The sequence below is a fragment of the Prionailurus viverrinus genome, chromosome B3, assembly GCF_022837055.1.
Source record: "Prionailurus viverrinus isolate Anna chromosome B3, UM_Priviv_1.0, whole genome shotgun sequence".
Taxonomy (NCBI): domain Eukaryota; kingdom Metazoa; phylum Chordata; class Mammalia; order Carnivora; family Felidae; genus Prionailurus; species Prionailurus viverrinus.
Window position 1 is genome coordinate 130,856,189 of NC_062566.1, and position 23,169 is coordinate 130,879,357.

Here is a 23,169-nt window from a genome sequence, read left to right on the forward strand (position 1 = left end):
TATACCTCCCCACTCACGTTTATTAAAAATTTGCTAATAATATCTAAATCTTTAAAACATTAATGACATGTTACATATATACCTAGGTTTCAGACAAGGTATGTTTATTTAAGGACAGCTAAAGAGAACTAAAAAGAATGATAAGAATAAAACTTTCTATTTTCTAAGTGCTTCATATTATGGTGGTGTTTTAACTCTTCCATATGGTTTCGAGAAAAGTAATTTGAGCTGGGAGAAGTCTTTAAAAACCAAGAGAAGTGAAGTTATTCTACTGACTCCTCATGAAAATGACTTACATCTCATCACCATACAAGAAAAGGCTTTTAAAAAACTTAACCACATATAAACATCTACATGTAGAAGCTATTTTCACCATAAAGGTAATCTCCATAAGATACATAAAAGTTAATAGAGCATACTTGTCCACTTTTCCTTCTGTGCTGTTGACTAAGTTCATCAATTTCTTTTGTACATCGTCCAGCATTTCTTGTCGGAGCTCATCTGTTTTAAAACATGTGAATAAAGAGAGTCGTTAACGGATTAAAATAGCCTGGATGAATATATAATGAGGTTTATAACATCTTTCCTGCAAAATCTGCACACATACACTTACTCTAATTAGTGACATTCAATTATTTCCATCTCTTCTTGGTTCAGGAAACTAGGCTTTCTGGTATAGAAATTACCTAGCAGCCAGAGTATGCACTAATTCACATGGTTTATCTGCCCCCCCAAATCAATTGTTTAATAGAAAATTTAAAAACCAAAAAAAGGGGTTTCATTCTCTTCAGAAACTTAATAGCAAAAAAGAGATTTTTCACCACTGCTTCCTTGTATAAAACATTTCCAGAGCCACTCTTTAATGGGAAGAAATGGAAAGGACAATTTTAGATTTTCCTTTTTCCATTTTCCTGGCTGGACTGGTTTCTGGTGAGCTAAGAAGAGTATTTAACACAACTAAGAGCATGGCTCGGATGCAGCTCCTAGGACAAAGTATTCTGAGGCACAGAACTTGCAAAATACAATTCAGATCACTGGTTCTAACACACTAATCAAGATGACTGTAGCTTATACGACTAATTCAGAAGGATGCTGGACTACTTTATAATTCTCATTTATTTAAAAAGGAAGCAAAATCTGTAAAATCTTGGTGAAACAGCTGGAATCCAAGCAGTATTATAGGCAAAGTCTAGAATTACAACAAGAGTACCCTGTTCATATATCCGGCCGTGCCATGGGGCCAACGATCCCCAGACTAAGGAACGCTCGGCCACGCCCATGGGGTGTTGATACCTGCCACCTGAGATATGGAGAGTTTGAGCTGAAGGAGATGCCTATCCAAGTTAGATGACAAGTTTGGATCTGAAAGAAATGAAGAGGCGACTGCTTTGCAGCAGAGCTCTACTTTTCGAATCGAGAAACACTCCAATCCAAACACTGGACTCCGATCTCTTTCCACAAACCTACTCTTTGAATTATGCTGCATTTTCCAGGTAGTAGCTGGATACAAGTCCCTTGTCAGATACAGAACTTGTAAATATTTTCACCCATTCCATGGGATGTCATTTTGCTTTCTTGATGGCATCCTTTTATTTACCAGAGTTGTCAATTTTGACGAAGTCCAATTTATTTTTTCTTTTGTTATTTGTGCTTTTAGAGTCACATCTAAGAAATCAATGCCTAATTTAACATCACAAAGATTTACTCCTATGTTTTCTTCTGAGAGTTTTATAATTGTGACTTTATTTTTTTCTAAATGTTTTTACTTATTTTTGAGAGAGAGAGAGGCAGAGCATGAGCAGGAGAGGGGCAGAGAGAGAGGGAGACACAGAATCCGAAGCAGGCTCCAGGCTCTGAGCTGTCAGCACAGAGCCCGACGCGGGGCCCGAACTCACGGACTGTGAGATCATGACCTGAGCCGAAGTCGGACGCTTAACCGACTGAGCCACCCAGGCACCCCCCCCCCTTTTTGTTAATGTTATAATTGTGACTTTAAAATGCAGGTCTGTAATGCATGCTGAGTTAATTCTCACGCACGGTGTGAGGTAAGGGATTGATTTTGTTCTTGTGCATGTGGACATCCGGTTGTTCCAGCACCGTATGTTGAAAAACTATTCTTTTGGCACCCTTGTTGAAAACCAATTGATCATAAAAGTACGGTTTACTTCCAGACTCTCAATTCCAACTATGCAACCTCTACCGATGTTTTTTCTTCTACTTGAAAAGCTCTTTTCCATCAGCACCTCCATATCTAAGGTCCTAGGGTCACTTCCTCAAAGTTTCATCTGAACCCTACAGATTAGGCCAGGTCCATCTGCTTTATGTTTTCATTCTGCCTTGCACAATGCCTAATGTTCTGATTTAGAGTACTAAACGCATATACAAAAATGTTCAGTTTAACTGTTTGCAATGGCTTGTGGTCCTTCTAAATTGCAAAAATCTAAATTGCAAAATGTAATTCATATAATAGGCTAACTTTACCAAAATAGAGATGGTTGCCATAACCATATTATAAAAGCAAAGTTTGTGTTCGGAAAATCTACTACAAACGTTTCCTTTCCTGTCTTACCAGTAAGGAATTTAAGCTTGGACATTAAAACGAGGGAGAGGGAGAGGGAGAGGGAGAGGGAGACGGAGAGGGAGAGGGAGAGGGAGAGGGAGAGGGAGAGGGAGAGGGAGAGGGAGAGGGAGAGGGAGAGGGAGAGGGAGAGGGAGAGGGAGAGGGAGAGGGAGAACAAGATTATTATTAAAGTTTGAGTCAGTAAAAGATTTTGGATTCTCAACAGGCACATATATACAATGAACACATGGTACTCTTTGGGCCCTAACACTGCATTCTGAATGTAAATAGAATTCTCAACTATGAACAGTAAGTAAACTAATCTCGTGTCAATGTTCTGAATCTATCATCCCACTCATGAGCTAAAGCAAGAGCCAGAGTAACAATGAGCACAGTCTTCTGTTTCACCCTCCCCCACTATGGAAAGGTAGCAGAAAACCAGAGGTCAAGCTTACCTCCACCTTTCTCGTCTCTCATATTTCCCTTCTCCTATCTAACTTTTTCTAAAATTAAGGATTTTTTATATTGATTATATATCAAAATTATAATATTCTGGATATACTGGGATATATAAATTATGTTGCTAAAATCAACTTCACCTGGCTACTAAACATTATTAAATTATACATGTGGCTTGCATTATATTTTTATTGGATAGCACTGCTTTGGAGCATAACCAGGATATAACCACTATAGTATATCGTCTCTTATTAAAAAAACAAAAGAAAGATAAAACTGAACGACAGACATCTTCAGAGTAATATGCACAAAGCATTGATTCTGATTAAAATTTTAGTAAAATTAGAAAAATTTAACCTTGCTCTATAAAAAACAGATCAAGAAATCTGTCTTAATAAAGTTCAAATCAAAAATATTTTCTTGATGAAAATTCATCAAGAATGGTTATAATTCTGATTAAAATCTCTGTTCTGAATGGTAGGGTCATAACATCCTCATGGCCAAAATAATAGGGTAAAAATTTCTCAAACTCATCAGAATATTAAGTTAGTCCTAAACTAATGTGACAGAATTGATAACCCTGCATATGCTTGCAGGCACGCCTGGAACGGTTCAAACTCATGTAGTACTTTCAATGTATTCTGGTATTTAAGTCTAGGAAAAGACCCTCAGAATTTTGGGGGAGGGCTTGGAAGAACCGTATGAACTAGGAAAGGTTTACGACAGAAAGGCAATACCGACTTCAAAGGCCCCTATGGACTTCTCTCTTTCTCGAGGCACCCTTATTTTCCTCCCATCAGAGATCCCGAAGACTTCTCCACAAAAACTGAACACTAATTCAAACCACAATTTGAAATCAGAACTGTATTTATATGGGCAGACAAAATAACGGTTATTCAGAAATGGGTTTTTAGCCAAATATAATATCCCTGTGAAATAATCTAACATGCCAAAATAATTCTTTGGAAGTTGAAAACAATAATAATAATAATAAAAAAAAAGGCAGGGGGATACACTTGAGAGTTGAGCAATAAAGCAAGTGAGATTAGTCTAGTTTAGGGGAAGAATTACTCTAAGTATAGGAGATCCTCAAACCTGCCAGATCACAGCCTCTTCTCTGTGAATGCCTAGAGAGGACACCATGGTCTTCATCACTTGACTGACCATCAAAATTGAACACAAAATGTAACTGACTACAACAAATCGGCTCATTGTAACTTTACATTTTATTTGTGATGAGTAACACTGCACTGTAATACTATCTTCACAGCACATCGTAAAATTAAGTCACACTCCTTACAAAGTCATTTGGCTATTGCATGACTTAGCTCTCTTGGACAAGACTCAAGTCAGACTTTTTAACAGTCACCTGACTGAGAAAAGTGATTGGAACAGGACTTGAAGGTCAGGAGAATATATGAATCACGGTCCTGTAATAAGACCTGGATAGGAACCACGGTCCTGTCACCGGGGCCAGACTTTGTTGCCTATTTTGTAAAATATGCATGCTTAATCTCAAAGGATTTTGAATCTACTAATTAAATGTGACTTTTCTAAACAGTGAAGTGCTATATAAAGCATTAGGACTCATTCATCTGATTTCTTAAAATAACAAAATAATCCATCTTTTAACCTACCCCTAACCAATACCAATAATGTATCACTTTGGTTATATTAACATCGACAATTTTGCCTCCATTTTGTCTTATCCTCTTTTTGAACCAAGGCAAAGGAGCCAAGCGAAGGAAGAAACAAATGTTAGATTATTTCATTTACAGGTGTGTTGGTAAATAAACTGAGTCTAGTGTCTTACTTGCACTACACTACCTAAAAAATAAATTTAAATCTAATACATGAAATTCAATATAAGGAAACGTAGCCTCTTTGTTTAATATTTAATTAAATATAATTAAGGCAAAGGCTAGAAGTTAGATGGTCTTTTTATTACAGAATGTCAACTTAACATACAATCATTTTCTTTATAACACCAAAGAAAACTTTTTAAAGAAATCTTATATTTAACACGTGAAGTTGAGACATACTACATCTGCTTTGTCTTTTAACTCCATTCTTTTCAACCATATGATAGAATTTTAAGGTCTAGATAGAGTACATGGCAAGTGCTTTCTCATTCCATAACTGTAATCACTCACTGATGAATGAAAAGTAATTTTTGAAATTCCACTTCCTCGCAATGAACTCACAGGAAAAGAGTTTTATTAATACAGTATAACCTCACTAATTTGAATTTCACTAGATCAGAATCTGGACTACACTGAAATAGCAACATTGAGGTCTCCTGGATTATTTGTACAATTAAATTAGAGTTACCATGTGCATTTAAGAGATTTTTTTATATAAACGTCTTTAATGGAACCAGATCAAATTTATTTTCCCCCTCTACCCCCCTTCCTCAATCCTTCAGTGCGAATTCAAGTAATTTGTACTGCATTTTTCCATATCGAAACAAAAGTTTTTCAAAAGACAATACCGTGAATCAAGTTACATATTTTCACTTTAAAAGGTTCACACAGACTAGCCAAATCCCAAAAGGGCGGGCCGCAATTTTGTCAGAGAAAAGTAAAATCATGATAATAATGTTGCCACTTACTGAGTATCATCATCACTATAGAAAACAATGACAAAAGGCTAAGCGGCAGACTGAGCCTCAACTCCGTTTCTGAAAGTTCCCTGTTGTAAATGAGCACTGACTCAATCTGGCCCCCAAAAATGCTTTTTCAGCCCACACAGGTTGTTTTAAATTCAGTGTCACATAGAAAACTGGAATATTTCACACAAAAGTCTGCATTTCCAGTGTCTCTTGAAGGAGCCGGAGATTTGGCAGCACCGGCCTACATGCCTGCATGGCGACAGTCGGGTGGAGCCTCCGTGAGGAACTCTCCGATTCAACACTGTCTCTCCTTGGTCCTCTTTGCGCTTTCACGTGATTATGACTTGGCCCCCAGTTTATAAGTTGTGTTTGTGATCCACACTTACAGTTTCGTTTCTCCACATTAACTACCCACTTCCACCTCCGCCTTCCCTTTGGTCATTACCGGTCACCAGATCTTCAGCCAGTTTCAGGTATATGAATTCCTCCCTCTGTCTAGAACGCTCTTCCCCAGCTTCCTGCCTGCTTAGCTGTACCTATTAGTCACTCAGGTGAGGTCCGGTATACTGTACCTTCTCCACCCTTCCACATTACCATCATCAAGTAGTATGAATTGTTCCTTCCTTTTGAAATCTGTTGCCTATTTGTGATTACATGCAACCTCCCCCTTCGTGGCTGACTATAAGCCTCCTGAAAGTACCAGTCCCCTGTCTTTCTCTCTCCAGTGCCTATCCTGGTGCCAGGTACACAGCAGGAAACAATGAATTTTTGAGAAGTAAATGCGAGACTGATTCATTTTTCTCTAGAAAGGGAGAGGATCTGGGAAGACCAGAACACAGGACAAAAAAGAATACATGATTTATGTTCTGAATTACCCCATCCATATGAGGGAAAATACACAAAACACATTAACTCAAAACATTCTCATCTCTACACAATATACTTTTCCCTTTGTACTTAGAAGAATTAATAAAACACACATTTAAAAATATGACCATTAAGTTTAAAAGGGCTTATTTACCTAATTGATACTAACTTTTTTCTTAACTAAAATCTTGGCATTGTCTAGTATACCCCCAGATGTTTATATCATCACAAATAATTTTTTAACCATTTATGGCAATTCAGAAAACTGCATCTGGTATTTCTTATATGTTTCCTCTAAAATCACCACTTCTGCCAAAAACATCTATAAAGAAATCCCTCAAAAGGTTTGGGTAACAAAGCGTCTGGGAATGTATTTGGCCTATGTTCAACAGGACATTATATGTTTTCTTGTATAAATCATGTCCTGGAAAACGGAATGTCTTTATTTAAAATAAAAACTCTACCATCTAGCACCATAAAGGTAGTTCCATGAAAAACATTTTAAATCTCTTTTATATTTGTAGCTTTAAAACCTATTTTTATGCTTCATATTACAATAGGTTTATTGGGACTCATTTTATACATTCTTTTAGATTTCCTTCAAAAAAAAAACCACACAACTACACACTGTAATTTTCCATTCTCAACTTATACATTTTTTCAAAAGCAGTCACCAAAATTTCCTAAAAAATTTTTTAAATGAACCAAAACCCTTGACAACCTCATCAAAGAAGATGTATAGATGGTAAATAAACGTATGAAAAGATGTTCCACATCATTCGTCTTCAGGGAAATGCAAATGAAAATAACACGGTATCACCACACACTGTCAGAATGGCCAAATGCTGCAACCCTGACGACAGCAGGCGCCAGTGAGCAGGAGGCAGGGATGCAAAGTGGTGAGGCCACTCTGCAAGAGTCTGGCGCTTTCTTACAAAACTAGACATGCTCTTACCATACGCTGCAGCAACCACACTCCTCAGTATTTACACAAAGGAGCTGAAAACTTACATCCACACAAAATCCTGCGCTCGTAACTTTATAGCATCTTTATTCATAATGGCTAAAACTTGGAAACAACCAAGATATCCTTCATTCAGTGGGTGAGTGGATAAATAAACCGTGGTGCATCCAGACAATGGAATATCATTCAGCGCTAAAAACAAATGAGCTCTCAAACTATGAAAAGACACGGTGGAACTTTAAATGCATATTACTAAGTGAAAGAAGCTAATCCGAAAGGGCTACATACTGTCTGCTTCCAAATATATAATTTTCTGGAAAAGGCAAAAACTATGGAGGCAGTAAGAAGATCAGCGGTTTCCAGAGGTGAGGGTAGAGGGAGGGGGAAAGAGACGAACAGGTGGAGAGCACAGAGGACTTTTAAGGCAGCGCAAATCCTCTGACACTATCATGACGTAATTCATTACACATCTGCCCAAACCCTTAGAATATATAACACATAGAATACATAACACCGGGAGTAAACCTTAAGGTAAACTGAGGACTTTGGGTGATCATGACGTGTCACTGTAGGTTCATCCTTGGTATATAAACCCAAAAAGTACCGTTCCGGTGAGTGATGTTGATAATGGAGGGAAAACGGTTACATGGGAAATGCCTATACCTCCCTCTCGATTTTGTTGTAAACCTAAAAGTGCTCTAAAAGATAGTTTTAAAAAAACAGACACCAACAAAACAAACTTAGTTACGGGGTCCTTTAAGGCGCAGCCATAGACAGGCAGACATACCAAAAGATATTTCCAACGCTAGAATCTAAATTTGTATTGCTTATGAAAACTTCTTTTTCTTCATGTATCGTAACATTCACCATCCTTCTGAATAACTTATCAAAACAAGAACTATTTTGTGCTTTCTACTTCAACTCTATCCCATCTTTTCATTTAAGCAGGAACTGATCTCAAGGATTAAGGTGGAGAACAAGAAGTGAAAGAAGGAAAATGTCAAATCTGGCCATAAATACAGCAAGATCACAGATCTTTTAATAGCTCAGCTGTAGTCTAGGTTTCCCCAGGTGCACACTTCCCCGTGTCTGACAATTCCACAGAAATTCTGAACGCTGATCAGAACAGTTAATGAAAGACACTGTCGTCCTATTTGCTTCACAGAGGACCAGGGCCGTAAGTTTGAAAGTCAGGAATACAGGATGGTGTGCAAAGTAAGTCTTTGGAACTGTATTGAACAAAAACACTTGCAGGTAAAATGCTGAAAGAACAATTTATAGAAAGAAGGAAAGCAATAGATCTTCTACCAGCCAACATTCTCTATGAAAATATAGCACCTATAGGATCATAGGGTTTCCTTTCAATGTTATTTTATGGAGAAAGGGGTCACACTAGGAGGGCAAGGGAGAGAGACGTTCTTACATTTTGGGGGTGAAACCCTACTACTAGTTTAGGGCTCTGCTCAAGATCCTTCCCTCCACAGAATGCCCTTGACCCTCAATGAGATTCTTAGAGAAGAAAATACACATTCTTTTATGACCACTGCAGCACATCACTGTCTTACTGTGTGAACCTATTCTGCATCTACGCTACATGTTACTTAACTAAACTCCTTGGAAGAAAGGATCCTATCTAGCATCTCACACAGCATCTAACATGAAGCCAAGTCGTCGGTTCTCATTAATTACTTAATGCCTGATAAGGCAATTTCATACATTTCACACAAGGCCTGCAAATACCCGGAACCTAAACCTACTGTTGCAAGTACCTAGCACTAACAGTTGTGACTCTAAGAACGACTGAAATCATCAAAGACCTGCTGCTTTCATACTGGTGTTATACGTAATAGCTCCCTTTTCATACGTTTGACCAGAATGAATCATCTCATCTCTGGTAGCAAGAACATAACCAAGCATTTTGAGGAAAATACCACTTTTAAGGTGAGTTTCCCAATATTGTTTAAATGTTGAAACTGCGTATCAACTAATCATCAGTCTACAGATGTTTAGAAATAAAACAATGCTTTGCTTCTACAATTCAAGTCTCTATGTACTTTCTTGCAACAAAAGTCAATCTGTCTTTTTCAAAATTGTTTCTCCTGGCAAATATTTTCGCTGTCTGGCCAAGTTTTGTGTTAAAAATAAAGTACAGTATTACAACATCAATCAACATTTAAAGTACTTAATGATCTATGAAAGAAAATATACAGTGATTCTTTTGAAACAACCAAGCCAATCAAGGTCTTATTTATATTATCAAATCAAGAGTGCAGCTTTGAGAAAATAAAATCACATTTGTGTTTACAGATAGAAAAGCAATATTAAGCACTGAGGTAATAAAAGAAAACAGACTGTTAAGAAGAGGCAAGATGTAAATGGCGAGAATGACTTAAAGACACAACAGAACGGTCTCTTCACTCCCCTTCCCGTCTGTGCAACACTGGCCTCCTGCCTGACCTCTCAAATACCTGCCTGACCTCAAGCATAACCAGAGCTTTCCTGAAGCTAATATTTACTCCACACAAAATGAGTCCAAAGTTCCTACACATTCACACTGCATGACTGCATGGTAACTGTAACTTTTTACATCAGTAGGGACCGAGGCCACCCAAGCTTTGTCAGATATAATCTGAACCTGATATATTCTACTACTGGGAGTTTAAGTAAGTGTCTGAACAAGTCCTAAGTAGCACAGGGACTCATACTATTTAGCAACTACAGTAAGACACAGAATCTTTAATCTTACCATCATCTGCTGGAAATGACTCAGGTAGATACCTAAAAGAGGATGCGGTCTTAAATATTACATGGCAGCATACCATACAGCACTGGCATGTCCGAGACCAATGAGTTGGCTTAGAATACTGCTTTTTCACTTCCATTAGTCCAGCGCTACCCTAAGCTGTCAGTTCTCTGGCCAATCCCTGGGGTACCCAGTGTGTCCTCTCTGGGTTGGCCGTATGTCTTCAGATAATGCTACAGTTGCTCTGGCATTTTCCCAATAGATATGGCCTTCCCATAGGAGCGATCTTTTCAACATGTAGGGCACAATATAGAGGATGCTGCCCTATCTTTAAAGGAGACGGAGATATACAGAACAAAATAGAAATCAAACTATAAATAACCATATTCCTGACAGGACAAAACAAAGTAACATGGAAAGATATGAACTTTGGTCAAGGGCAAAAAGATCAGAGTTTAAGGGTTCAAATCTCAGTTCCTTTGACTTATAAAATGGAACTCGTATCACCTACTTTACAATTGCTTGTGAAGAGTAAATAAGAGAAGACTAAATGTGACAGAGTATATGTTACATAAAATGTTCATGATGCTCAATCTTGAATTGTTTCCTGGCTGTCCAGCCCCGCCCCCTATGAGATTTAGAGCTCCAAGGCTGGCCAAGTTCAACAGAGCAGACACAGGACATTCAGTTGGGCAGTGATTTGCCTCAGAAATCATTATCTTGAGGACAACGACCTCACATCATGTAGCTTCCTGTCTTTTATATTCCTAAAAATCTCTCATCTGCTGTCTGTCGTTAGATTTAGGACAACTTCCTTTGGCTTGGCTCGTCCTTTGGTACCCGTGCTTCGGTCGTTCCTGCCTGCCTGCCTGCCTCCTTAGTGGCCGAGTCGCTGTTTCTGTCAGCCGGCAGTGTCTCTTTCTGCTGTGCCATCTCCTCCTAATTTTGCCTATTTCTAATTTCTATTTTACATTGATAAAACATTCTGAGGTACTTAATTCCTTTAATTACGTGCCTTGGTGCTACCACACCCAACCCAGATACCTAAAGGTGGTACATTTCTAGGCTCCACGGTCACCTTTCTGATAACCTTAGATCACCACCTACTGCAGGCAGCCCTAGAATAGCTTCAACTCTCCGGGATCCCTTAAATCAGAGACTGAACGATGAGATGCCAACTTAGTCAGCAGTTAGACTCAATAAAGCATTATGAACCCCCTGATTACTTGAGGCCCAACTGACAACCCTAAGCACAGGACTCACTTTAGGGAACTGGCAGGGCTTATCTTATAAGCATCACACCACTATAATAAATGAGTGTCTATTTGTAAAGCATCATCCATAATCATAAAAGGTTAGTTATGGCCGGAGGTTCAGTTCACAAGAAGTTACTCTTTGGCTCGAGAATACTGTCCTAACACGTCCAATGGCTTTAGGTAGGATGAACACAGAATGATCAGGGACGCCTAACCATAAAAAGTCAGGTCAGTAAAATCATTTCCCTTGATGACCGACAGGGTGACACCCAACACAACTGGACTGCCTCAACATCCAGGAAAACTAACTGGACAGGCAAGGCCAACTTTTGGCTCTGGTTTCACGAGGACCGTATTAAAACTGAAGCAAGCTGGTCGCGGGAGATGGAAATAGAAGTCACACCCAGTGGAAGCTGGTCTCACTCAACGGCACCAGTGCCTCTGAGAAGACTACACCTGATTCAGCACTAGTGTTGCCAGGAAAAAAAGGAAAAGAAAAAACACCTACTTTGCTTTTTAAGTTCTTCAATTTGTTCTTCCTTTAAATCTAACTGTTCTGTAAGTCTCGATGCCGAATCCAACGCAGCATTTGCTTCATCGAAACGCTCCTGAGGAAGAGAGAAGTTCGTTAAAAAGCAGCCTGGACGAACTACTTCACAAACTACACGGCTGGAGGACAGTCTATCAACCCTCTTCTATTCAGCTGATGAAGTTGTACCACTGTGACCTCAGGCAAGTTCACACGGTAAGTATCAAAGACAGAACTGGTACTTCACAGCACAATACTAGCTCCCTTAGTAAGTAAGTAAGCAAGTAAGTAAGTAAGTAAGATGCTACTAAAAGATAGTATGGTGACAAAAGGGGGAAAAAAAGCAACAAGAAGAGAATAAAAACTACAAAAAGCAGATATAAAAAAAGTCAAGAAATGTAACAAATGGTCTTTTTAATTTCTGCAAGCCTGATGAGTATAAAATGACATGTCATTACTTTATTAATTTTTATTTCTCTACTAGTGAATTTGAGCATTTTTCCATGTTTATAGGAAATTCACAGTTTTTTTTTTTTTAATTAAAAAAAATTTTTAATGTTTATTTGCTTCAAGAGACAGAGAGCGAGCAGTGGAGGGGAAGACAGAATCCCAAGCAGGCTCCACACCATCAGCATGGAACCTGATGCGGGGCTCAAACCCATGAACCGCGAGGTCATGACCTGAACGGAGGACCCAGGCTCCCCCAGGGGTGCTTTTCTGTGAAAACTTCTTTGCATACCTTGCCCATTTCTCTACTAAACTTTCTCTTGTTGTTTGTAAAAGCACCTTGTAGGGTAGACGTGAACCCTTGGTCACCAGTGCTACAAGGATTATTTGCCAGATCTGTCATTTGTCTATTGACTGCATAATACCTTTTGCCATGTACGAGTGTTTAAACCGTCTATAGTAAACATGTCCTATTTTGCTTTCACAGATTCTGGAGTTTTAGTCTTGCTTAGGCTCCTCCTTGCCCCTAGACTCTACATGTGGTCTTCCAGGTTTCCTTGCAAAGTTGTTTTAATATTTACACCTTCCAAACAGTGTTTCTCAGTAGGTGTGCTTTTGACATTCCTGGCCCCCACCCACTAAATGCCAGAAGGCCACAACCAAAAACAGCCCCAGGTTTCCAGCACCACTCCCAGTTGAGAATCCAAGCTTTAATACAATTGGAATTTACTTTCGTATATGGTATAAGATAGGGATCCAATTTTATTTTCTTCCATACAGACAGCCAGCTGTGGCAACGTCATGTATCAGTTGGATAACCTATCCTGTTTCCATGAAGTTGAAATTAGTTTAGGGCTTGGTTTTAAATGCTCAAATGTATCCTAAGCTCTATTTCTGGATTCTCCTTCTGTTCTACTCATCTAGTCAATATTTGATATTTAGTAAGCAAGCCCCTCCTTACTGTTGTTGTTTCACACAATTTTCTTGGCCATCTAGAGTACTCGCCCGTGTAAATTTCAGGTCAACTTTCACCTTCTTGAAGAGGGACAGTGTTTTTGATGTGTCATCTTAGATAGACGACAGCCCCCAGTTATGCAATCAAACATAATCTAGATGTTGCTGTGAAGGTATTTTGCAAATGTAATCAAAGCCCCTAATCAACTGAATTTAAGGAAGGCATTTATCCTGAATAATCAGGGTGGACCTGACTGAGCTAGTTGAAGCAAGGCTGAGCCTTCCCTCAAAAGGAGAAAAAATTCTTGCTGTAGACTGCAACATCAGCCCTCTCCATGGAGTTCTGTCCTGCTTGTGATGTTCTTTCTTGACCATCTGTGGAGAATACCTTTGGCCTATGCCTGTGGGTTCCAGCCTGCATGTGATGGGATCTTCCCATTGTGACTACCAACTCCCATAATCACACTGCCAATTCTTTAGAATAAACCTCATAGGTGTGTACCTCTACATATCACATATATCACTGTGGGGGTGTGTTACACACCCCACACCCCCTACTGGTTCTGCTTTTCAGGTTGAACCCTAACTGATACACAGAGGGACTGAGCTAAAGATGTTAAATAAAAAATTTAATATTTGAAATCCACAAAACTAAATTTAGTATAAAAGAAATTTAAATAAACCTTCAACCCCATAATTTTTCAACCCCATAGCACCTCTATTTAAGAAATTATTAAAGCTCAAAACTATGCTAAGACTCTTTCTAAAATTAACACTTAGACTTCATGTATATGTATTATCTACCATTTGTTTGGGTTTTATTTCACTAATTTCAGCTCTTATTTTTACTACTTCCTGCATAGTTTTTGTTCGTTTTCTAAGTATATGTTACATTTTAAACTTAAAAAAATAAACGAATAAAGCTGGTTTAAAAAAAAAGATCTGGACTTCTGACAGTATCAAGACGTGATTCTCTGGACCCACTGGAAACAACTCAAAGTGTTAGATAAAATATCTGTTTAAATGTATTAATGAGCTGACCAGGAAGTAAGCATAAATGGCCAATAAACATATTAAAAGATGCTTGATTTTGGGACGCCAGGGTGGCTCAGTCAGTTGAGGGCCCAACTTCGGCTCAGGTTATGATCTGACAGCTTGTGAGTTCAAGCCCCGCATCTGACTCTGTGGTGACAGTTCAGAGTCTGGAGGCTGCTTCAGATTCTGTGTCTCCCTCCCTCCCTCCCCCCGCTTCTCTCTCTCTCTGACCCTCCCCCGCTCACTCTCTTAAAAATAAAAAAAAAATTTTTTAAGATGCTTGATTTCATTAGCAGTCAGACAAATAAAAATTAAAACCACAGGAGGACAGCCCTTCCCACCTAGTCCGTTGGCAAAAACTAAAAATACTGAGAATGCCAACCGTTGCTAACGACACAAAACAACTCTCCGGCACCACTGGTAGGAATAACGTTAGCACAACTGCTTTAGAAAATAACTTGCCATGACTGAATAAAGTTGAAACTGCCCACACATGTCTCAGGACTCAGCAGTTGCAATCAAGATACAGATAAGATAGCAGATAATGGCAATGTCCTTTATCAGTAAAATGGATAAATAAATTATACATTCATGCAATAAATGCAGCAGTGAAAACAATAAGCCATGCACCCACAGGAACACACAGTAAAATGGCTAAAACTCATGAATATGATAGAATACTAAGTGAAAAAAAGCAACTTGCAGATTTATTGAATTTACATACATTTCAAAATTGCATTTATACAGAGTTCAAAACTATGCAAAACCATACAGTGTACTATATGGAGATGCAAACATATGTGATAACCATACAGAAAAACAAGGGGTGTTAAGCATAACGTTTTGGACTAGTGGTTCTCTCTGAAGTAGTAACGATGGGAGGAGATATGGAGGATGCATCAGGAACTTCCAAGGACAACATTTCTTTCCTTCTACCGGGTGGCAAGGGGTTATCTGCAGTATTGCTATTCTTATATTGTATATGTATTATCTAAATACTGTTCTGCAGCCACTCGGTAATTAATAAAAATTTCAAAACTTTATGTCTTCTTTTATTAGGAATTTAATAGACCTGAACAACATATTTACTACTAATAACAGGTAAACAAATCTTATTACTTTCCACCAGCTATCAACAAAGTCTACTTATAACTTAGAAAAGTTCACCTTAAATTCTTAAAGTTAATCACTTTCATGTCATCTCTCTTCATGGGGGTTCATTTTATCTATATTTTATATATGATTCTTGTACATATGAAATCTAATAAAGATACTTTATTGTTATTTTTTTATTTTAGAGAATGCACACATGCATGTGAGCAGGTGAGAGGGACAGAGGGAGAAAAAAAGAGAGAGAGACAGAGAGAGAGAGAGACAGACAGACAGAGAGAGAGAGAATCTTAAGCAGGCTCCATCCACACTCAAAGTAGAGCCCAATGCGGGCTCAATCCCACGACCATGGGATCGTGACCTGAGCCAAAATCAAGAGTCGGATGCTAAACTGACTGAGACACCCAGGCACCCAAATAAAAGACATTTTAAAGGATTATGCTGCAGAAGAAAAAGATCTAAAGGATAATCTACATTATTTTAATCCATGTGAAATAAAGTGCTCAATGTATCTAGTTGAAAAAAGAAAATTATAGTTACAAGTGTAGATTAATTTTTTTAGCGTCCCCTAAAACATTCATCTATGCTAAAAAAAATTAAAATTTCCACCATCTTGGGGTGCCTGCATGGCTCAGTTGGTTAAACACCTGACTCTTGACTTCGGCTCAGGTCATGATCTCATGGTTCGTGAATTCAAGTCCTGCATCAGGCTCTGCAATGACAGTGCACGGAGCTTGCTTGGGATTCTCTCTCCGCCCCACCCCTGCATGTTCACTCTCTCTCTCCCTCTCAAAAATAAATAAACGTAAATAAATAAATAAAAGTAAAAATAAATACAAATAAAAATTCCCATCATCTTACATGTGTTTTGTCTCCTCTAAACTCTAAGTCACACGGAGAAAACCCTGAATAGCCCATCCATCATTAGGCCAAAACATAGGGTAACAAGTAGCCACTCAAACAACATTTACTAAAATTAACTGTTTAGGAGATTATTTCTAAAACAAAAACTCTACAATTGTTCATGAATAATAATACATACAAGAGAAAATTATTTTGACCAACCTGTAATGACATCAGTTTTCCTTCTAAATGTTCTGCCTTTTTCTTCCATTCAGCTACAAGCTGTTTGTGCTTTTCTAGTTCGGCAGAATACATAGCTTTTTCCTCTAAGGAGAAAAAAGTTACATTAGTATTTGGCAATTATGTGATAAAATTAGCATTTTAAACCACTTGAAAAGTTTTTTTTAACATATATACTTTTATTTATCTTTGAGAGAGCGTGACAGAGAATTTGAAGTGGGCTCCGTGCTGACGGCGAAGAAGCCAATGCGAGGCTTGAACTCATGAACCGTGACATCATGACCAGAGCTGAAGGCAAACGATTAACCGACTGAGCCACCCAGGTGCCCCCAAACCACTTGCAATTTTAACAGTTCAACAAAAACAGTTCAAATGTCTCAACAAGAAAATTATATATGCCCTAGTTTTTACTCTGCCATAAATCCTTCTCCACTTTGTCCATCATGCAAACTCTTCCCTCTTTTCAGAACGCCACTCAAATATCTTCTCCTTGGCAAAGCCTTCTCTATGGCCATGTAACTCTGTACACATGTCCATTCTAGTTAGGTATAGCCGGCCTAGATACTTCTTATTTTAAAATTCAAGATTTCAGGGCGCCTGGGTGGCTCAGTGGGTTAAGCAACTGACTTCAGCTCAGGTCGTGATCTCACAGTTCGTGGGTTCAAGCCCCGCATCGGGCTCTGTGCTGACAGCTCAGAGCCTGGAGCCTGCTTCGGGTTCTGTGTCTCCCTCTCTCTCTGTTCTTCCCCTGCTCGTTCTCTGTCTCTCTCTGTCTCTCAAAACTAAATAAATGTTAAAAAAAAATTTTTTTTTTAATAAAAAAATAAAAAAATAAAATTCAAGATTTCAACCATGAGTAAGCCTGAAGATCTACATGTGTATGAATTTAAAGGTGTACTTAGGCACAAAATTATAACCCCTGTTACTTCATAAGCCTCATATCCCCTAATCACCTGCCCCTCACTAGCAGTTAATTCACTGCCAATCACTGCTGAATGTATGAATAAACAAACGGATGGGTACAATGAAGGACCTAAAGGAGGTACATTTGAGGATGGTGGGTAGATATGAAAAAGCATATTTGGTTATCAGCATAAAACTGCTCTCTGGTCATAGCTACCGTGTCTCCAGAAAAGTATTTTCCACCCGGACTAGAAACTGTAGTTACCTCAAAGTCGAGATGAATGACTGAGAACAAGCTAATCAATATTCAAAGGACAGTGATTCCCAATGATTAATTCTCTGAAGCATATTTAACCTCTGACCAGTATTTCAAAGCTTAAGCATTGTTTCTAGTGATCCTTTCTTCATCACATGATCATCCTTTCTATGTGACTTCATCCTTCCCCAACTCTCACCTTCACGGATCATATGATACCAAAACATGTTTTTAATAATTACCATATGGAGTTCATGTTCTCCAGGCCTAACCGTAAAAAGTCTACATTGACTTGTTGACGGCTACTTATTTTTTCTTCCTACAAGTGGGTAACCTTTCAAAGACTTCCCCATGCCTATTTTAAAATAGCACCAAAATAAGCCCAAATTCCCAGGAACTACAATAATTTACCTTCACTGAAAGCCTGACCGCACAACTCACCTTGCTGGAAATGCTCTAGCACCATCTGCAGGTTGGAGAGCGACAGAGCGTACTGCTTCACTTGCTCCCGAGAGACGGACAGCTGCAGGGCGGTTTCGTCCCTTTGCTTGGAGACCACATTCAGCTGCTCCTGCAAGGACTCTACCTGCAAACTGGCTTGATGGCTTCAAACAAAAAGAATGCAAGTCAAGTTGTTTCTGTTTACTTTAACCACATAAAACAGCTTCCCTACTTCCAACCGAGCCACCCAAGTGCCTCCATTTTAACCATTTTTAAATGTGCAGTTCAGTGGCACTAAGTATATTCGCACTGTTAGGCAACCATCACCACCACCATCTCTAGAACTTCATTTCCCCAGGGGACGCTCCACATCCGTTAAACAGTAACTCTCCACTCCCAGCAACGATCATTCCACTTTGTCTCTATGAATCTGACCCTCCTTACATCTTATTGCATTAAACTCATGTTAGATTTCAAAGAAACTTGAAGAGTCCCTCTGATCTTTGTTCTCCCTGTTTTGTTAATTCACTCATTCTTCCCATGAAAATGACTTTGAACAAATGGCAGTCATTTTAAAGATTAGAAGCTGGACTAAACAAGAAGCGTCAGTATAATAAAAGTTTACAAATAAGCTGGACTAAACAAGAAACACCAGCATAATAAGAATTTACAAATAGCCTGCAGCTTTCATGTTTCCAGGCTAAAACTCTAAGATGTAATTTACCATAAAATTTTAAGTTGCAGGGGGCCTTGGAAGTTATTTTGTCCAGCTTCCAACCCAACAACCAATGGATTCTGACACCTCCCTGGCTTTTGACACTTGCACTTATGGTGAACTCACAACTTCCCAAAGGCTATCCCATTGACAAAATTTTCTGATTACGAGTTAATTCCCTTTACTATCGTCTTTCTTTCTCCTTACATTAAATAAAACAACTCCTACCCCCACCACAAATAATCAATCGGAGATTCTGAAGAGATTTATGTAGCACCCGCCCAGGCTTAGGTCATTGATGTACTTCCTTGACGTATAATGATTACAAAAAAAACAAAAACAAAAACAAAACACTGCAATAGCCTTTCCTGGGTTTTTAATATCCAGTTAATAAACTCTTATTCAAGAGCAGTCCCTTAGAGCCCACTAAGGGGCAGCTCACTTTGAAGAAACTTTACACAACTGCACCCCCTTGTGGGAAGAGTAGTAAATTAATAATTAGGAGACTGAACTCTACCCTCAGATGTTCCCGGACTTTATGCAACGTTGCTGGTTAGCATATCACTCAACAGTGATTTTAAGGATGAGATGAGCCATGATGTCACTCAAAAAGTTAATAAATACCAGGTGTTACTATAGTTAGGTAAGGGCTCAAAATACTACAGTCTGGTTTATAGATCTGAGTCACTCATTCAACAAGTACTACTGAACATCTATTAAACTACATGTAAGAACATGTGCTGCGGGAAGGTACAAAATAAAGGGCATCATCCTTACTCCCAGTGACCTTACATTTCACTGGATGGGCGAAGACAGAAGATGGGTCAACAATGACCTGTACCCTAAAGTAAAATAGAAGTGTGCTACCAAAGACTCAAACGAAGCACTATGCAGATTCACAAGAAAAACATCACACCAGGGTTTGGTTTTGAATTGGAGGAGTGGGATGCTAAATGAAGCCTTTTTCATGAAGGAAATGCTATTTGAAGAGGTGGGATTAACAGAAGTGTTAGGAATCAGGCCCGCTCTTCAGGTGGAGGAACATGAAACGAAAAAGCAGAAGAAACAGGAAAACGGTAGCCCTAACTAAAGGACTAAGACACTTTGGCTGCATGGAGATGACAGTGCGAAATTAGGCTAAGGTGGCAGAGAGCCCAGAGACAGCGTGCACGTGCACAAGCAGTAGAGGGAGAGAGAATCTTTTTTTTTTTTTTTTAAACATTCAGGAACTTTTAGGGCGCCTGGGTGGTGCAGTCGGTTAAGCGTCCGACTTCAGCCAGGTCACGATCTTGCGGTCCGTGAGTTCGAGCCCCGCGTCGGGCTCTGGGCTGATGGCTCGGAGCCTGGAGCCTGTTTCCGGTTCTGTGTCTCCCTCTCTCTCTGACCCTCCCCCGTTCATGCTCTGTGTCTCTCTGTCCCAAAAATAAATAAAAAACGTTGAAAAAAAAATTAAAAAAAAAAAACATTCAGGAACTTTTTTTAAAATATTTATTTTTGAGAGAAAGAGAGAGAGAGAGAGAACGCATGTATGTGCGTGTGTGAGTAGGGGAGAGGCAGAGAGAGACAGGGAGACAGAATCCGAAGCAGGTTCCAGGCTCTGAGCTGTCAGCACAGAACCCGACATGGGTCCCGAACTTACAAACCATAGATCGTGACCTGAGCTGAAGTCAGATGCTTAACCGACTTAGCCACCCAGGAGCCCTGAGGGAGGGACAATCCTAAGCAGGCTCCATGCCCAGTGCAGAGCCCAAAGGGGGGAACTTAATTTTACAACCTGTGAGGTCATGACCTGAGCCAAAATCAAGAGCCAGACACTTAACTGACTGAGCCACCCACATGCCCTCAAAACTATTTTACTTAGAGAAAAATAAGGGCCCGAAAATTCGAAGATTATCAATTTTATAGTCTGAGGATGTTTTCCCATTTCTGCCAATGTGAAACACATGCACAAATGTTCACTCATTGTTTTAGTTCTCATCTGAAGTAAGTCTTTCTGAAACTAAAGGTACAATAGTATTCCCTGCAAAGGTGGGGAGTTCGTCTCAAAGTGTTGCCTCTACTGGCCTACAATCTCTTCGCAGACAGAGGTAATCTGTGATCTCCTCAGATCTCCCTCAGCATCATACACAGTAAAAAAAAAAAAAAAAGAAAGAAAGAAAGATGTATTTACCACTAATGGAAATATACATGGACATGATTTTCCGGAAGATTATTTGCCAGTACATCTCAAAAATTTTAAAAACGCCCTTTGAACCAGAACTGCCAGTTCTCAAAATTTATGCTAAGGAACTCACTTGTCATCAACACAAAAATACCTATCTTGGGATATCATGGCAGCACTCTTAGTAATTTTGAAAAGTTGAAACATTTCTAAGTGTCCAATAATAAATGACTGGATTAAAGAAATTATGGAAAATCCAAATAATGGTATACGATGTAGCCATAAAATGGTATTGCAGAAACATGTGCTTTGTGAAACAAGGTTTAACTCATATTATTAAGTGCAAAGGTTACAAAACAGTATGAATAGTATGATCTCAACTTTGTTTTAAAAATACATATATAATATGTACACACATGTACAAGAAGCATGCGAAAGCATAAAAAAAGGATGATCTCTGGGTGGGTGGGACAGTGACTTTATGATCTTTTTGGTTTATGAAATTTCCCTGAAGTGGAAAATATGTTTTGGTAATAAGCAGGAAAAAAAAAAAAAAACAAACCCACACCTCATTGAGAGAAAGAACATTTTAAAATATGTTAAGCAGGGAATCAATCATGCGGATGTAATGAGGCCTCCGTAAAAACTCACAAAGAGAGGGCTGATGAGCGGTGGGAGATGTGGAGAGAGGTGCTTGTTGGGAGAGAGCTAGAAGGTCTCTCCCAAGAGAAACCAGGCCTTACCCTACAGATCTCTTCCACCTGGCAGCTTCTGAGTTAAAACCTTTTATAATAAACGGCATTCTAGCAAAAATAAAATTTTGGATAAAAACAGAGGTACGGAGGGACCTAGTAACTGAAAATTTCTAACAAACCAAGAGTTAACTCATACTGACCTACTTCTTCACCCTGCTACTTCTTTCATTCTCTCCCTTCTAATATCCAAAACCTGCTCAACCTTAGATCATTTGATTAAGAATAAAATCACACAAATCAAATTAGTTCTTTGGGAGCCTGACAAAGCTAATTAAAATCAGTCAGAATTTAAGTCTAAACTCCTAAAATGATGAGAGGCAATTATCTCAATAGTTAGATTCAGAGAGAGCTAGTACACTTATCATGATAATAAAAATAAAATGTTTTGGTTTTTTGGGTTTTTTTTGTTTTTTTTTTTTAAAAAGGGGGGAAAGAAAGATTCAGAGAGAGCTGTCTGAATGCCAGATACGGTCAAGAGTTCCACACCTTAGTGTAAAACCCACACACATACTCTGAGCCTGACCTTGGGCAGGTTACTAAACCTCTCTACCCTCTGTATCTTCATCTGTAAAATGGAGATAATGACTCTGTATGAACAAAATTAGGTAAGTTAGGGAAAATGCTTACTAAACCTGACGCTCAAGAAGTGTTCAGTTAACGTGAGTGCTATGAAGGGGAAAAGTTACCTTGCATTTTCCATCGCATTAGAAGATGAAACTAGCTTTTCCTCCAATACTGTGACTTTTTTTCTCAGTTTGGCCTCTCTATCTTCTGCAGCCAAAGCTTCACGGGTGTAAGAATCCTCTGATTCTAAAAGATGGTTACGCAATCTCTCTAGCTCCTGGTTTAAGCGTAATTCTTTGTCGCGTAAATGTTGAACCTAGGCAGAGGACATGTCTTTATTTTTCTTCTATAAAGTGTTCCCCTCTCCCCTCTACAAGCCACTTTGTTATCAGATCTTCTGCCCATTACTGAAGCCTATCAATTATATACTAACTTCTCATACTGTAAGATGTATTTGTATTAGAAAAAAGTCTAAATTCACCTTGAATACTCATCTGGAAGTTTTACTTTGTAAGATCTCATCCCCTGTGGCTATAATGGAAATGGAATTGTGCAAAGTACTGGGTTCTTTGTGACAGATCACCTTTTCAGTAAAAATCTCATTTTTACATACGTTTTGGGTGAGAAATTTTTAATTTTTTTACACTGAAGTGTATTTAACAACGTTATACTAGTTTCAAGTGTATAATACAGCGATTCAACAACTCTACATTCTACTCTGCTCGCCGTAAGTGTACTTATCTGACACCATACATT

General features: G+C 38.8%; 1 protein-coding gene across 4 annotated transcripts in view; it reads right to left on the minus strand.

The window, feature by feature from the left end:
• TRIP11 (thyroid hormone receptor interactor 11) overlaps positions 1 to 23,169 on the minus strand; it is a 66,059-nt gene that overhangs the window by 8,379 nt on the left and 34,511 nt on the right. For 3 of the 4 annotated variants that reach the window (XM_047862053.1, XM_047862052.1, XM_047862054.1), the window contains exons 13-17: positions 22,536 to 22,729; positions 18,219 to 18,382; positions 16,601 to 16,704; positions 11,969 to 12,068; positions 420 to 501 (exon numbers count right to left, since the gene is read on the minus strand). In XM_047862053.1, coding sequence (XP_047718009.1) covers positions 420 to 501; positions 11,969 to 12,068; positions 16,601 to 16,704; positions 18,219 to 18,382; positions 22,536 to 22,729 — 644 coding nt within the window. Of the gene's footprint in view, positions 1 to 419; positions 502 to 11,968; positions 12,069 to 16,600; positions 16,705 to 18,218; positions 18,383 to 22,535; positions 22,730 to 23,169 lie in introns of those variants that run through there. The other variant, XM_047862055.1, reaches the window with a different exon arrangement.